We start from the raw sequence: 15,746 nt of genomic DNA, 5'->3' as shown, positions 1-15,746 counted from the left end.
TCAAATATGTCAAATATGTCACGGTAGAGAATACTGGCTGTTGACAGTACGGCATGAAGCATTAAAAAGTTGTGGGGTTAGGGTCTGTGAATGTGGATTAAGCTTTCAGTCTAGAAACCCCACCCCTCATCTCCATCCTTGAGAACAATTATTTTCTTGCAGTTGTACTTGTACTCCCAAATGTTAACTCAAATTTTCTTGCAGAATATGAATATCATACTTTCTCTGTCACTCTCTCTTGCTCTCTCTCTATCTATTGGACTCTATCTATCTCTCCGACACACACTCAAAAAGAATACCCCTTGCTAGGTCATCACAACTGCTCTCCTTCATAATATTATGCCCACAGAGACAAACACAGCTTTTTATGAACTAGCCAGCTAAATTGCTTGTCATCACGCATGCACGCCATGACGTCACTTTCACGCTGACGTCTTTTTTTTAAGGTGCTGCTGCGCCGATGTTATTAATCTTGCAGAATGTGAAGTTGATTCATTTTGTAATGATGCTGATGAAACAATATCTGTATTTTGGGAAGGTATATATTGCCATGTTTTCTGGAATGATACAAAGAAACTTACAGATGGTACAATCGATTGTTTTTTTAAATTTGTGCTACTGTGTTTTCAAAAAATGAGAAGGTAAACATAAACCGTAAAATGTTTGTTATCAACCTTCTCTTAATTTGAGCAAAATCTCATATCCATTCCAGCGAATATGCTAATCAGAAACCACATTTTGTAGTATTTCAGGCCTTATTAAATCACACTTGCTTTATATAATGTGGTGTAAAGCATAGCCCCAGTTCTAAAGCCATTGAGACTGCGTGTAATGGCTATTTTCTAGCCATCCATTAAATTACATTAATCAACCTGTAATATGCTTATATCCTGTGATATTATATATATCTTTGTTGAGTTCAATAAAAAAGTGTTTTTATTTACAGATATTATTTTCTCAGAATCTTGCAATATATTTGGAGGCCCCACAAACTAAAACTGTCTACTCTTTACTTTATTGCTCAGGCAGGAAGCGTAATTGTTCAACACATGAACACGTTTTAGTTTACGGTAACATAATTCCCAAAATTAACGAGACACTCACATATACAATTATGTGCTACAGCACTTAGCCAATTTACAGTAAAAAGTTTGTTCGCCAACCCGGACGGAACAATATTCTCAGTGTTGTATAGCGCATTATCAATGTTTCTGCATGTTCACACTTCAGATTACATTCTTTGTTAAATTGCCCTTGTGTGGCATTCAACACACAAACATTAATTTGAAGGGAAGAACAATCAACCACAGAGTTTGGTCTATATTCTGGTGAACTATATTCGAGTCTCATCCTAAAACATAGACGTTCAACAAGATCTCCTTTTCTTTTTATTATTATTTCATTCATTTTTTAATCACAAACATTTATGTTCTTGAATTTCTTCTTTTCTTTTCTTTTTTTCAGTTTTAAGTAAGCTCTTGAAGTGGCCGCCTTAATTAACTGATGACGTCAGTTTTTACTTCAGGATAATGCTAATCAAGCTAATAGCAATTGCCGTTACATTGTTCAAAATAACTAGACACATTTATTATAATGGAACAATATGCACATATCCATACAGGATACGAATAGTCACTGCATCGGCGTCTGTGATATTAATTGATATAGACCACTTACTTACTTACACATTAGGAATTTCATTGATAAGGCACTTCACATATAGAGACATAGCCCTCACAGTTATTCACCGTGTGTACACCGGTCATACAGGCAAAATTATATATCTATTTAAAACTAAAAATGTCCCAATTTATTGATAGAACTTCATGATTTCATTTATCATTCATTCATTATCCTAACCCGCTTATCCTGAACAGGGTCGCAGGGGGGCTGGAGCCTATCCCAGCATACATTGGGCGAAAGGTAGGAATACACCCTGGACAGGTCGCCAGTCCATCGCAGGGCACACACACCATTCACTCACACACACACTCATACCTACAGGCAATTTAGACTCTCCAATCAGCCTAAACTGCATGTCTTCAGACTGTGGGAGGAAACCAGAGTACCCGGAGGAAACCCACGCAAATCGGCGGAAGGGGATTCAGAACCCAAGACTTCCTTGCTGTGAGGCGGCAGTGCTACCCACTGCAACATCCATGCCGCCATGATTTCATTTACTTGATTAAATTATTCCCTCAAAACAGAGCATGTTATAGATGAGCTGAAGTCAAAATGTACTTTTTCCCCTATTTAGTCAAACAAACACATGTTAAAGTATTCCAAACATTTTTATAAGACTGTTATACTTGTTTCCTTTTTTTTTTTTTCATCCACTTCTCTGATTTCACATCATTGTGGACCAGAGGGCGTGTATGTTGGTCAAAAATCTGTCAATTCTCCATTCCCCTCCAATCAGCATCCTTATCACCCAGCAGTGCGGTCCTCATTTCAAATCGGTCAATTTGACTCCCCGCCCTTCTAAAATTACCCATTTATACGTCATATTTCGGTTAACTTGTGTATATGTCATATCTAGTTTTACTTAATATATGTCATATCTATAAATGGTAAATGGTTGGCATTTACATAGCGCCTTTATCCAAAGCGCTGTACAATTGATGCTTCTCCATTCACCCATTCATACACACACTCACACACCGACGGCGATTGGCTGCCATGCAAGGGACTTGCTCAGGGACACTTTGACACAGCCCGGGCGGGGGATCGAACGGGCAACCCTACGACTGCCAGACGACTGCTCTTACTGCCTGAGCCATGTCTAGTTTAACTCGTGTGTATGTCATATCTAGTTTTACTTGTGTATATGTCATATCTAGTTTTTCTTGTTTATATGTCATATATAGTTTTACTTGTTTATATGTCATATCTACTTTTACTTGTTTATATGTCATATATAGTTTTACTTGTTTATATGTCATACATAGTTTTTCTTATTTATATGTCATATATAGTTTTACTTGTTTATATGTCATATCTAGTTTTACTTGTTTATATGTCATATATAGTTTTACTTGTTTATATGTCATGTATAGTTTTACTTGTTTATATGTCATATCTAGTTTTACTTGTTTATATGTCATATCTAGTTTTACTTGTTTATATGTCATATATAGTTTTACTGGAAGCCAGTGCTGCTCTAACTTCAGCCTTTAAGGCCGTTCGGCAGTCCTGTTCATTTCACAGCCCTCATCTCCCTTCAAACAACTTCAATTTTTTTTCACAGGCAAGAAGCTTCATGACGATGGACTCATAGTCTCCAGCATGCACTCCGGTTGGCTTTGTACGTTTAAATTTGTTTTTCTCCCAGTAATGCTGCCAGGTTCCATCTTTGGATGCTCCAAATCCAAAAACATTCACCTGAGACCAAGAGGACGCAGATGGACAGTTTGATGTTAAATTGAGTAGATTTCATAGAGTCCAGTTGTTGGTAGTGACTGTATTATCATCAACAATATAATTATGATTGTATATCCTACACCAGTGAGCACTTTATTATGTATTTTTAGACATATTTTTTGGACTTATTAAGTCTCCAGCTGCTGTAGCCTATCCACTTAGTGGTTTGATGCTTTGTGTGTTCAGAGACGCTCTTCTGCATACCACTGTTGCAATGTGTGGTTATATGTGTTACTGTCACCTTCCTGTCAGCTTTGACCAATCTGGCCCTTCTCCTCTGATCTCTCTCATTAATAAGGCGTTTCTGTCTGCAGAACTGCTGCCCACTGGATTTTTATTTTTTTTTCTCTGTAAACTCTAAAGGCTGCTGTGCATGAGAGATACTCAAACCACCCTGTCTGTCACCAACAATCATTCCACAGTCAATCATTCTTAGATCACATTTCTGCATCATTCTGAAATTTGATCTGAAAAACAGCTGAACCACTTGACCATGTCTGCATGATTTTATGCATTTAGTTGCTGCCACATGATTGGCTGATTAAATATTTGCATTAATAAGCTGGTGTACCGGTCTACCTAATAAAGTGCTCACTGAGTGTATGTGCATGGGTGTGGAACTGGAACTTGATTTTGTGTGTGTGTTTTTAAAAGAAATGAAAAGACGAGAACACAGATGCATACAAATGTCCATCATGGCATCTTATTTCCCACTACTGCACCTAAAACTTGTTAAACATGAATAAATAAATTACTGAAATGAAAAGCAAAACCAGGAGAGGAGGAAACAAAGGGAAGTTGGAGAAGCTTAGGGTTCTGAGTGAGGGGAATAGTGTTGGGAGAAGAGGCAGGTTTTTAGGGTACTGAGTGAGGAGAATAGTGTTGGGAGAAGAGGCAGGTTTTTAGGGTACTGAGTGTAACAGTGTTGGGAGAAGAGGCAGGTTTTTAGGGTACTGAGGGTAACAGTGTTGGGAGAAGAGGCAGGTTTTTAGGGTACTGAGTGTAACAGTGTTGGGAGAAGAGGCAGGTTTTTAGGGTACTGAGGGTAACAGTGTTGGGAGAAGAGGCAGGTTTTTAGGGTACTGAGGGTAACAGTGTTGGGAGAAGAGGCAGGTTTTTAGGGTACTGAGGGTAACGGTGTTGGGAGAAGAGGCAGGTTTTTAGGGTACTGAGGGTAACAGTGTTGGGAGAAGAGGCGGGTTTTTAGGGTACTGAGGGTAACAGTGTTGGGAGAAGAGGCAGGTTTTTAGGGTACTGAGTGAGGGGAATAGTGTTGGGAGAAGAGGCAGGTTTTTAGGGTACTGAGTGAGGGGAATAGTGTTGGGAGAAGAGGCAGGTTTTTAGGGTACTGAGTGAGGGGAATAGTGTTGGGAGAAGAGGCAGGTTTTTAGGGTACTGAGGGTAACAGTGTTGGGAGAAGAGGCAGGTTTTTAAGGTACTGAGTGAGGGAATAGAATTAGGAGAAGAGCCAGGTTTTGGGGGGCCACCAGAGTCCAGTGGGGAGGAGTGACTCAGTGAGGTAGGAGGGAGCCAAACCTTTTAGTGCTCTTTAGGGGGTGAGAAGGATTTAGTAATGAATATGTCAGGTGATGGGGAAGCAGTGCAGCTGACTGAGGGTGGGGGTGATGTGATTTCTTGGTATGTGTGAATATTCTGGCAGCAGAGTTTTGTATATATTACAGTTTATGGAGAGATTTATCCAGGAGATCACAGAAAAGGGCATTGCAGTAACGCGGACAGGGTTTGAGCGTCTTTGAGGGAAAGGGATGGGCAGTTGTGCAATGTTACAGAGATGGGAAAATGTAGTCTTCGTGATGGAGGTGATGCACTTTGCTTTTTCTTTTTTTCTTGGGTAAATTGGATAAAGCCAGTTTGTTTATTAGATAGTTTGTTAAAATGTGTAATATGTGCTTACCTCATCACATACGTGGATGGCGAACATCAAGGTTGAGAAGCCGGTGGAGGGATATTTCCCATGGCGTTCAAGCCAAACATCATAGACGTACTTTAAGAACGTGGGGTTGTATATTAACACCTGTGTTAAAATAAATCATAAAAGTCACAGAATGAGCACAAGAGACATACTACATGTGATATTTGTATATTCACACACTTGTACATACACACACACACACACACACACACACAGACACAAAAGCATCTTGGAACAAAGTGCGACACAAGACTCTTTCACCTTATTCTTGTCTGCATTAATCTTGGCCATCACCGGCATCCGGGTGCTGTTGAAAACAGAGAGATGTCAATAGCCTGCTGGGTGGCACTTAGTCCAATGACGATCCACAAGATCACAGAGTCCACTAGTACCCCAGGGCAGGACACTTGGAGCATCCATGGCAGCACTGAACCAAGAGCTGATAAAGGAGCCCTTTTTCCCTTTCTTTGTGCATAACTGTCTGTCTAGCTAATTTTAGCCCTCACCCGAACATTAAATGCAAAGCGTAATGATGAAAATGATGTTGCTTCTTTTTCATCCGAAAACAAAGTGAGTGAGCACTACAGCAGCTTCTGACAAGGGCTCCTGTTTCTCAGAGCTGCATTCAGCTTCTTAGATCAATGTTCAAACACAAATGCATTCCCAATGTAGCCCATGGCCACCTACCGTTTCACAGTGCCTGTGGTCAGAGCACTAGTGATCCACTCCAGATCCAAAGTCTTGAATGGTATCAGCAGCAGGCTCGTGTCCTTTTGCAGGTTTGTGGCACTTTCTGGGTACATGACACGATGGGTGGTTCTGTTCCCTACGTCCTTTTCATAGCCCAAAATGGGAGCTTTGTTCATTCTGCAGAGACAATATGTATCGCTTTTAGAGAACTGACTGCTATGTAAACTAGTCTTGACATTGATTTTAGACAATGCAATCATGATAGCTGCATTTTTGTGGCCCAAGTTTACCATACAACCAAGAAACATCATTATGGTTTCTGTAACGTGATGTGAGACTATACTATTGCCACAGAAAATACACTAACATTTCTATTGACTTAATAAATGCAAGCTTTGTAATTCAGGAGTTGGAAGAACACATGGTAGGACATTCTGGCTCAGCTTTTAATAGTTAATCAGGGTTAATCATATCCACTTTGCCCCCTTGTAGCTCAGTCGTTGATGTCCCAAATTATTGTTGCATTCATATTTATAGAAACAAAATACTGTGAAAAAATGAAAGCACAAAACTGCAATGCCAGATTGTTAAAGACGATTAAAAGTGAGAACAGCAGTTTAGATGTTTATCAGCCTCTTATTTGCAAAGCAGGGCAATAAAACTAGAACAGGCCATTCAGACCAGCAATGCTGACCTTATCCTACCACTAAAGTGTACCTACTGCTTAGTTTGCCTAACAGCTAAATGGTATCTAGCACCATATCAAGCCTGGTCTTGAAAACCCCCAGTATTTCTGCCTCCACTACATATCCACTTTTGGATTCTGTTTAAATCTTCCTGGATTACAATAGATTCCAAACTGTTAGCTAAACCTTCTAGTTTTGTATCACCTGCAAATTTAACTGACGTACTTTAAATGTCCCTGTCAAGGTCATTTATATGAATGAGGAAGAGCAGTGGTCCCAGCACCGATCCTTGTGGGACTCCACTTCCCACAATACCTCAGCCTGACCTGTTTTTAGGTCAGCTCAGGCTGAGTCTGTCACCTTATGATGAAGTCATTGGAGTCAATGAGGGCTCCGTAATCAGATCCCTTGAGGTTCCCAGAATTCCCTACTACAGCGCAAGTCCTGCAGCGATTGGGCCCTGAGTCGTTATAATGTCCCTCCCCAGGGACGACCTGGAATAGTTTCTGCACCACAGCACTGTAGTTGGCATTTTGCTTAGTCTGTAGCCTCTGGGGACACAATAAAGACACACAAGAGTGACTCTCAGCTGCTCGAGAGGCACTCAGCAAGAGCAACGGTAGCTATGGGAGCAGAATAAAGCCTTTCTTAGGCAGATGGCAGGTTATGCTGTATTTACATGGTTTTTCTCCAATTACATTTGTCAACAGACCAAAACCAAAACACACACACCCACACACACACACATACACAGTTCAGTCAGAAGACTCATAATAAATGACTCCCTGTTGTAAGCCAGCCAAAACAGGGAGTGACTACCCCCCCCACCCATGGGGGTCTTTAGAAGCTCACAGTTGGATGCTGGGGTGGTGGTGGGAGAGCAACAAACTTCTGAAGACACGATTGCAATGCAAATGCAGAAACAAGCATGTAATACAAGCAACAGCAGCAGTGAAACAACAGCAGGCCAAAAAGAGCAATGCAGCAGAATGAGCCAGGCAGCGCTATGGCTTTAGCATGCAGAATGAGCCAGGCAGTGCTATGGCTTTAGCATGCAGAAAGAGCCAGGCAGCGCTATGGCTTTAGCATGCAGAATGAGCCAGGCAGTGCTATGGCTTTAGCGTGCAGAATGAGGCAGGCAGCGCTATGGCTTTAGCATGCAGAATGAGCCAGGCAGTGCTATGGCTTTAGCGTGCAGAATGAGGCAGGCAGCGCTATGGCTTTAGCATGCAGAATGAGCCAGGCAGCGCTATGGCTTTAGCATGCAGAATGAGCCAGGCAGTGCTATGGTTTTAGCATGCAGAAAGAGCCAGGCAGCGCTATGGCTTTAGCATGCAGAATGAGCCAGGCAGTGCTATGGCTTTAGCGTGCAGAATGAGGCAGGCAGCGCTATGGCTTTAGCATGCAGAATGAGCCAGGCAGTGCTATGGCTTTAGCGTGCAGAATGAGGCAGGCAGCGCTATGGCTTTAGCATGCAGAATGAGCCAGGCAGTGCTATGGCTTTAGCATGCAGAAAGAGCCAGGCAGCGCTATGGCTTTAGCATGCAGAATGAGCCAGGCAGTGCTATGGCTTTAGCGTGCAGAATGAGGCAGGCAGCGCTATGGCTTTAGCATGCAGAATGAGCCAGGCAGTGCTATGGCTTTAGCGTGCAGAATGAGGCAGGCAGCGCTATGGCTTTAGCATGCAGAATGAGCCAGGCAGTGCTATGGCTTTAGCGTGCAGAATGAGCCAGGCAGTGCTATGGCTTTAGCATGCAGAATGAGCCAGGCAGCGCTATGGCCTTAGCATGCAGAATGAGCCAGGCAGCGCTATGGCCTTAGCATGCAGAATGAGCCAGGCAGTGCTATGGCTTTAGCGTGCAGAATGAGCCAGGCAGTGCTATGGCTTTAGCGTGCAGAATGAGCCAGGCAGTGCTATGGCTTTAGCGTGCAGACTGAGCCAGCAGGTCAGCTTTTGGATGATTTCCAGCATCATAGGTACTTTTTTGTGTGCGTGCTTACCTGCCACCATTTAAAGGTGTCGTCAGACAGCATGGCGTTCTTCTGTGACAAGAGCGGCGATATGGACGTGTTAAAGCGCTTCCTGAACCAGGGGTCTTCATCCTCAACAGAGATGCACTGGCGACAGGCACACAGTGCCCTGGAAACGGGTTTGTCGGACCACCGAGAGACAAGTTGTGATAAGTATGATGACGTATTGCTGGAGCTAAATAAAACTATGGTAGTAGCACAGAAGCAGAACAGCACAATCAAAAGCTTTCTTCTCGGATTCTTGAGGTCCACCATTTTGTAAATGATATGTGTTTACAGACTGGAAAGTTGCAAAAAGGAGGGAGAGCTTCCTCAATGGAGGGTTTGACTTCAGACGAGGGTTTGAAAGGATTGTATCAGAAACAAAGTGCATGACCTATTCAGGCAGGGAATGTTATCCTTTCAGAACAGTTCTCAGATGCACTCAAAAGCTAGATGCATGCAGTTTACACTTTGGGGGTTTTCTGCATGGTAAACTGCAAGTACGAGAGGTACTGACAGTCGTAGATTAGTAAGTAACTGACGTCTGAATAGGAGGGAAAATGTGACGGTTTGAAGTGCAAGCTTGTGCTTCCTGTTAGAGGGAGGGGTCCTGCTTTCTTCTTTTTGACTGAATGAGGTGGTAAAGAGATGGTGAAGCTGCTCTCTGCTGGAAATCACCCACCTAGAAAGAAAACAAAGGAGGACTGATTACACTCAACATATCTATGGTACATATCAGTAATGGGCCTGGAGCATTTCCCAACAGAGGGGATTGCTCTCCGTAGAATCCATTGGAGCACATAAACAACTTAAATATTACCAGATTATTCAAAAAACTAAAATCCAACCTGAGACTGCTACACTTAAGGAAAATCTAATGTTTCTGCTTAAAAATCTGTCAAATGAACATGTACATGTAAGCTATTGTAAGTATTCACTGTTCTGCATGTAAATGAGAGGCTTAGCACAATAGACACATAGACAGCAAGGTTTATTTTGAGGGGACATAGTGCATTGAAGGTGAGTATAACAGTAGTAATTATCGATAAGTTTGGTTAATGTACAATCAATATTAATTTGTTCTGTATAAATCTATATCAATACATGTAGTCTGGTGCAACCAGGCACACACAAATAAAAAAATTAGTGTACTGTATAATACTGTGATCATATCGCGTACAGTTTATGTATATTACAAAACCAAATGTAGATACTTTGTATCTTATATTATTTGGTGTACCCCAAATATTACTTTGTCATAAAAGATGCCTTGGGTCTATACAATGCCCATACTACTTCTGATAAACTACCTACAAGGAGATAAAATAATAGGTAGATATTGCACATGATTATAGTTACATATTGCACATGATTATAAGTTGATATTGCAGTGATTAGAGGTAGATATTGTACATGATTATAAGTAGACATTGCACATGGTTATAGTTAGATATTACACGTGATTATAGGTAGATATTGCACATGATTATAGTTAGATATTACACGTGATTATAAGTAGACATTGCACATGGTTATAGTTAGATATTACACGTGATTATAGGTAGATATTGCACATGATTATAGTTACATATTACACGTGATTATAGGTAGATATTACACATGATTATAGTTACATATTGATTATAAGTTGATATTACACGTGATTATAGGTAGATACTGCACATGATTATAGTTACATATTGATTATAAGTTGATATTACACGCGATTATAGGTAGATACTGCACATGATTATAGGTAGATATTGCACGTGATTATAGGTAGATATTGCACATGATTATAGCTACATATTGATTATAAGTTGATATTACACGTGATTATAGGTAGATATTACACATGATTATAGTTACATATTGATTATAAGTTGATATTACACGTGATTATAGGTAGATATTGCACATGATTATAGTTACATATTACACGTGATTATAGGTAGATATTACACGTGATTATAGGTAGATATTGATTATAAGTTGATATTACACGTGATTATAGGTAGATATTGCACGTGATTATAGTTACATATTGATTATAAGTTGATATTACACGTGATTATAGGTAGATACTGCACATGATGAGCCGCGGTGGCGTAACAGGCTAAGACGCAGCAGACTTGCGGTTGCAGTTTGCTGCAGTTGCACACCGGGGTTCGATTCTCGGTCCTGCCAAAAGCCAAGTTTGGCCGGCTCACGTGGGGCAGCAATAATTGGCTCGCTGCTCCAGAGGGAGGGACTTGGCAGGGTTATTAGATCGCCGCACAATAAGCACCTCGGGCGCCTCGGAATCACGGCAACGGGCACGAGACGAGACGGCTTGAAGAAGGCGTGTCGCTCTCATTCGGGCCGCCCAGGGATGGGGTACGGGCGGTACATCTAATACGACTACCTCCAATTGAATCAGACGAGGTACAATTGGCTACCAAATTGGGAGAAAAAGAGAAAAATCTGAAAAAAAAAAAAAAAAAAGATATTGCACATGATTATAGGGAGATATTGCACATGATTATAGGGAGATATTGCACATGATAATGAGTTGATATTGCACGTGATTATAGGTTGATATTGCACGTGATTGCACTCTTTAGGTTCAATCTCCCACACCAGGCAGGTTAGAGGTTCCTCATTTTATGAGAGTTCTACAGTCCCCTCCAAAAATATTTGAATAGCAATTTCTTTGTTTTTGCTATACACTGAAGACAATTGAGTTTGAGGTCAAAAGATGTAGATGAGATGACAGATCTGAAATTCAGCCTTTATTTCCTGGTATTTTTGTCTAGATTTGTTAAACAACTAAGAACATCACCTTTTATATCAGACCACCCATTTGTGTTAGAAATGATAAACCAACATCAAGACCAGAGAGCTGTCTTTGGGAGAAAGGCAAGCTATAAGAGGGGAAATCCATTGCACAAGCATTGAGGATAGCTTGTACAACAACTTGGAATGACCTGAAAAAGAAAGAAACCACTGGTGTACTGAGTGTTGGTGCGTTTTGCTTGTTGTTGCGCTTTTATTGAAAACATCAGCTAATCAGAGAAAATAGTGAATTACACCCACCAGTAATGGTGCTTCTGGCAAATCGACCCTGATTGAAAAGACATTAAAATAATGTAAATAAAACATGACATGCCAAAGAAGGCGTATTGCTAGGTGGCGTAGCCACAAACCATATCACAAACCATGTATAAAAATTATATATACAGTTGGATAATTTAGTTTGTAAGTTTTTAATGATATTAATGATGTTAGAGTGACATTTATTTACACACACTCAAATTTCAGCCATGTTATATTATTTTTCATTCATGAACTTAATTACCATACACGTGAAGATAATTTGGGACAGCCTGAAAATAAAAAGATTTAAAGAAGGAAAAAATTATATTCAAAATGTTTTACTTTATTTTGTTGCAGTAATATCTTATACTTGATAATCAGTATCATGCATGACATTTGAATCATCTTAACAAATAAGGCCCAAATGCTACACTGTGTCCCGGTACCCTGTCTCCTGGCTACTTCCTGGGTGACCATCGCCACGCCCACTTCAATGAGTGAGTCACAGAATAAATGTCATGTGACCACGAGCAATTTATATACACGGTATTTGAGGTGAAAATGCTGAATGACAATGATTAGCTAGTCAAGGCGAAAAACTCAAAATACTTAATGCGTCCCAAATTCTGAATCTGAATTCACCCTAATGTAGTGAATAGTAAACCAAGAAATAAACGTAATTTGTGATGAACGAGTAGGCTACATTCAGTCTATCGACTAAAAGCGGTAATAGCATTCTTCTAAACCAGTGTTTTTTGTATAGAAAGGTGTAGGGTGTGTTGTAGATATTTACTCCATAAAAATATGTTCTTTTACTTATTAGACAAAATAAGCCACGGCCATGCTTAAAAATTTTATTTATTTTTTTAAAAGAAGAAAAATGACAAATTGAACGCCATATCTGGGTTAAGGGAGCTGCATCTTCACTGGGCATTGTAAGATGGAAATGAGGGTTTTTAAGAACAGGCTGCATAGACCTATGTTTGTTAATGGATTTGCGGCAAGATCCTGCAGTGCATAGCCTTATACGCGATTACGCGGATATATTGCAAAATACGACGTCTGCTGTCCAAATTCACTCTTTATTTAGTAAACTATACAAGGTGCATCTCAAAAAATTTGTATATGGTGGAAAAGTTTCTTTTTTTCTGTCATTTGTTTCAAAAAGTTAAACTTTCTTATATTCTAGATTCATTACACATAAAGTGAAATATTTCAAGCCTTTTTTTGTTTTAATCTTGACGATTACGTCTTACAGCTCCAGTATCTGAAAATATTACAATATTACATGAGACCAGTCAAAAAAAAGATTTATAATACAGAAATGTCGATCTTCTGAAAAGTATGTTCATTTATGCTCTCAATACATGGTCGGGCAATCATGGGGGAAACTGCTGACGTGACAGTTGCCCAGTAGACACTCATTGACACCCTCCACAAGGAGGGTAAGCCATAGAAGGTCGTTGCTGAAAGGGCTGGCTGTTCGCCGAGTGTTGTATCAACGCATATTCATGGAAAGTTGACTGGAAGTTGCTTGAAGTCCAGTGTGTCCAAGTTTCCACAGTCAGTGATGATTTGGGGTGCCATGTCATCTGCTGGTGTTGGTCCACTGTGTTTTATCAAGTCCAGAGTCAACACAGCAGATTACCAGGGGATTTTAGAGCACTTCATGCTTCCGTCTGCTGACAAGCTTTATGGAGATGCTGATTTCCTTTTCCAGCAGGACTTGGCATCTGCCCACAGTGCCAAATCTACTAGTAACTGGTTTGCTGACCATGGTATTACTGTGCTTGATTGACCTGAACCACATAGATAATCATCGAGATTCAAAATAATAAATAATTGAAATATTTCACTTTATGTGTAATGAATCTAGAATATGTGAAAGTTTCAATTAAATAACAGAAAAAAGTAACTTTTCCACGGTATTCTAATTTTTTTTAGATAAACCTGTGTAGCGTATTAAATTGATATTCACAAAGTAGGGATTAGTAATAAGTGAATAGTGAGCCATTTCAGATACAGCCAATGGGTGCGTCCCATTATTCTGAAAATGCATACTTCACTCCACTTTGTCCCAAACGTTACGGTGCCCTGAGATGGAAGGGCTACGTATAAACACCGCTATAATTTCTACATGGGAACCCAAAGTGTATACAAAATACCCTTTAATAAAATCTGAAAATTTGCACTTTAATCACATGTTAATTGTGTGATTTCAAATCTAAAATTGTAGCAAATCAGAGGCAAAGAAATACATTCCGAGCCTTGAGAGATATAACCCATCACATTACATTACATTACATTACATTACAAGGCATTTAGCAGACGCTCTTATCCAGAGCGACGTACAACGAAGAGCAAATCAAACACAAGTATGAGTGCTAAGAGGACCTGAGAGCCCAGTACAGTTCCGAGTCTTAGTGTGTTTACAGATACAATCGGAACCCTTGAAGAATAACCCGATGTACAAGGAGGGGTTTGGAGAGACGCTATTAAACGACTAATCCTGTTATATCGGCCTCCTCCTCGTTCTCCTTATATAAAATAGTGTCAGAAGTAAAACTAAAAAAGAAATACTACAACAAAGTTAATCAAACCAGCGCCACCATTCATGTGAATAACTTACCTTGATGTCCGCTGCGGGAAAGGTGAAGTTACATTTCCATCGCCGATGAGGACTGAAAAAACAAAAGCATTTATGCACCTACACTACAGGTGCGTCCCAATAGACGGAAAGTGTATAGGCATACAGCACTCCTTTGCGCCACATTATTTCGCAGAAGTTGAGGAGTGGCCCTGGGGGAGTGGAGTAAAGGATGGTGGAGTGAAAGATTGTGGGACGCAGTCTAGCACTGAATGGGGGCGAGTCGCGCACATTAAACTATGAGAAGTTAACGAGCACACCTGCGGACGATGGCGTATGACAGGTGAACACAGCGGTGCAGCTTACGCCGGCCGGCAAACGCAAATGATCGGCCGAAATGGATAAGCCGTTTATAAACGGTATAGAATTGCGTCAGGACTTGATAAGAAAAGGCGGGCCATATCAAGTTTGCGTTGGGAGGCGAAGCTGACGAAATTCTGTCAGGAAACGGAAGGTGATTTTTTGAAAGGGCACGGTTCAACATGCGTGATGCTCACCACAGACAGTGGATAATATTAGCGGCACAGAGTCAGATGAATATGCATTTCTGGGTGACGTGTCAGCGCAAGGCAAAAGTGTATGGGCCCAAAAGGTAGAAATTAATGGGGAATATATTGAATTTAGTGGTCCATCCCCAGTGAGTCCACAGCAGCATGGAGCCCTGCACCCTGCTTTTAAAGTCCTGTACGGTCCAGGGGATACTGTCCTTAATGTTCAGGGATGTTTCACAGCTCAACTGCAGATTTCACAGCTCAAACACAGAGCGTCAGAGCAGGACATGCATGTGGTGTCACGTCTTTCAAAGCCACTTCTGGGTTCACCATGCCACTGAGTCGCTGCAGCTAATTCAGCGCACTCACGTTGTGCCGGCTGCAGGGGAGGAGTTTATGAAGGGCCATCCAACTGTGTTCAAGGGCTGGGGAAGATTGGAGAACCAGACATGATTTCACACTGTGTTCAAGGGCTGGGGAAGATTGGAGAACCAGACACGACTTCACACTGTGTTCAAGGGCTGGGGAAGATTGGAGAACCAGACACGACTTCACACACTCTCTAACTGCAGCCAGGAGAGAGTCTGGCTGACGACAGAATGCACATGGGTCAGTACTGTGGCAGGTACAGACGCCTCGGCCTTATCGGGTCAGAACGCATGGCGGGCTGATGGAGGAACCACATTCACCTGTGGGCAACACTGGAGCCAGAGCCCTCAGACATGCTGCGGCACCAAGCTCCTCAGACACACCAGGGGGCTGAGAATCCTGCAGGAGGGCACACCTCCCTG

The 15,746-nt window shown here is 41.2% G+C and overlaps 1 protein-coding gene across 1 annotated transcript; it reads right to left on the bottom strand.

Moving 5' to 3' along the window:
• Positions 1-3,210: 3,210 nt before the first annotated feature.
• On the bottom strand, positions 3,211-15,679 carry LOC133136627 (CMP-N-acetylneuraminate-beta-galactosamide-alpha-2,3-sialyltransferase 1-like). The gene is made up of 7 exons (XM_061254265.1): positions 15,645-15,679; positions 8,731-8,869; positions 7,090-7,280; positions 6,041-6,220; positions 5,615-5,660; positions 5,336-5,455; positions 3,211-3,381 (listed from the first exon to the last, which is right to left on the bottom strand). The coding sequence occupies exons 1-7, from the start codon at positions 15,677-15,679 to the stop codon at positions 3,211-3,213; spliced, it is 882 nt and encodes a 293-aa protein (XP_061110249.1).
• Between the last annotated feature and the right edge of the window lie 67 nt (positions 15,680-15,746).

This window comes from Conger conger, chromosome 9 (assembly GCF_963514075.1).
Source record: "Conger conger chromosome 9, fConCon1.1, whole genome shotgun sequence".
NCBI classification, from domain to species: domain Eukaryota; kingdom Metazoa; phylum Chordata; class Actinopteri; order Anguilliformes; family Congridae; genus Conger; species Conger conger.
Note: the sequence above shows the minus strand (reverse complement) of the source record. Positions and strands in the feature narration are given on the sequence as shown.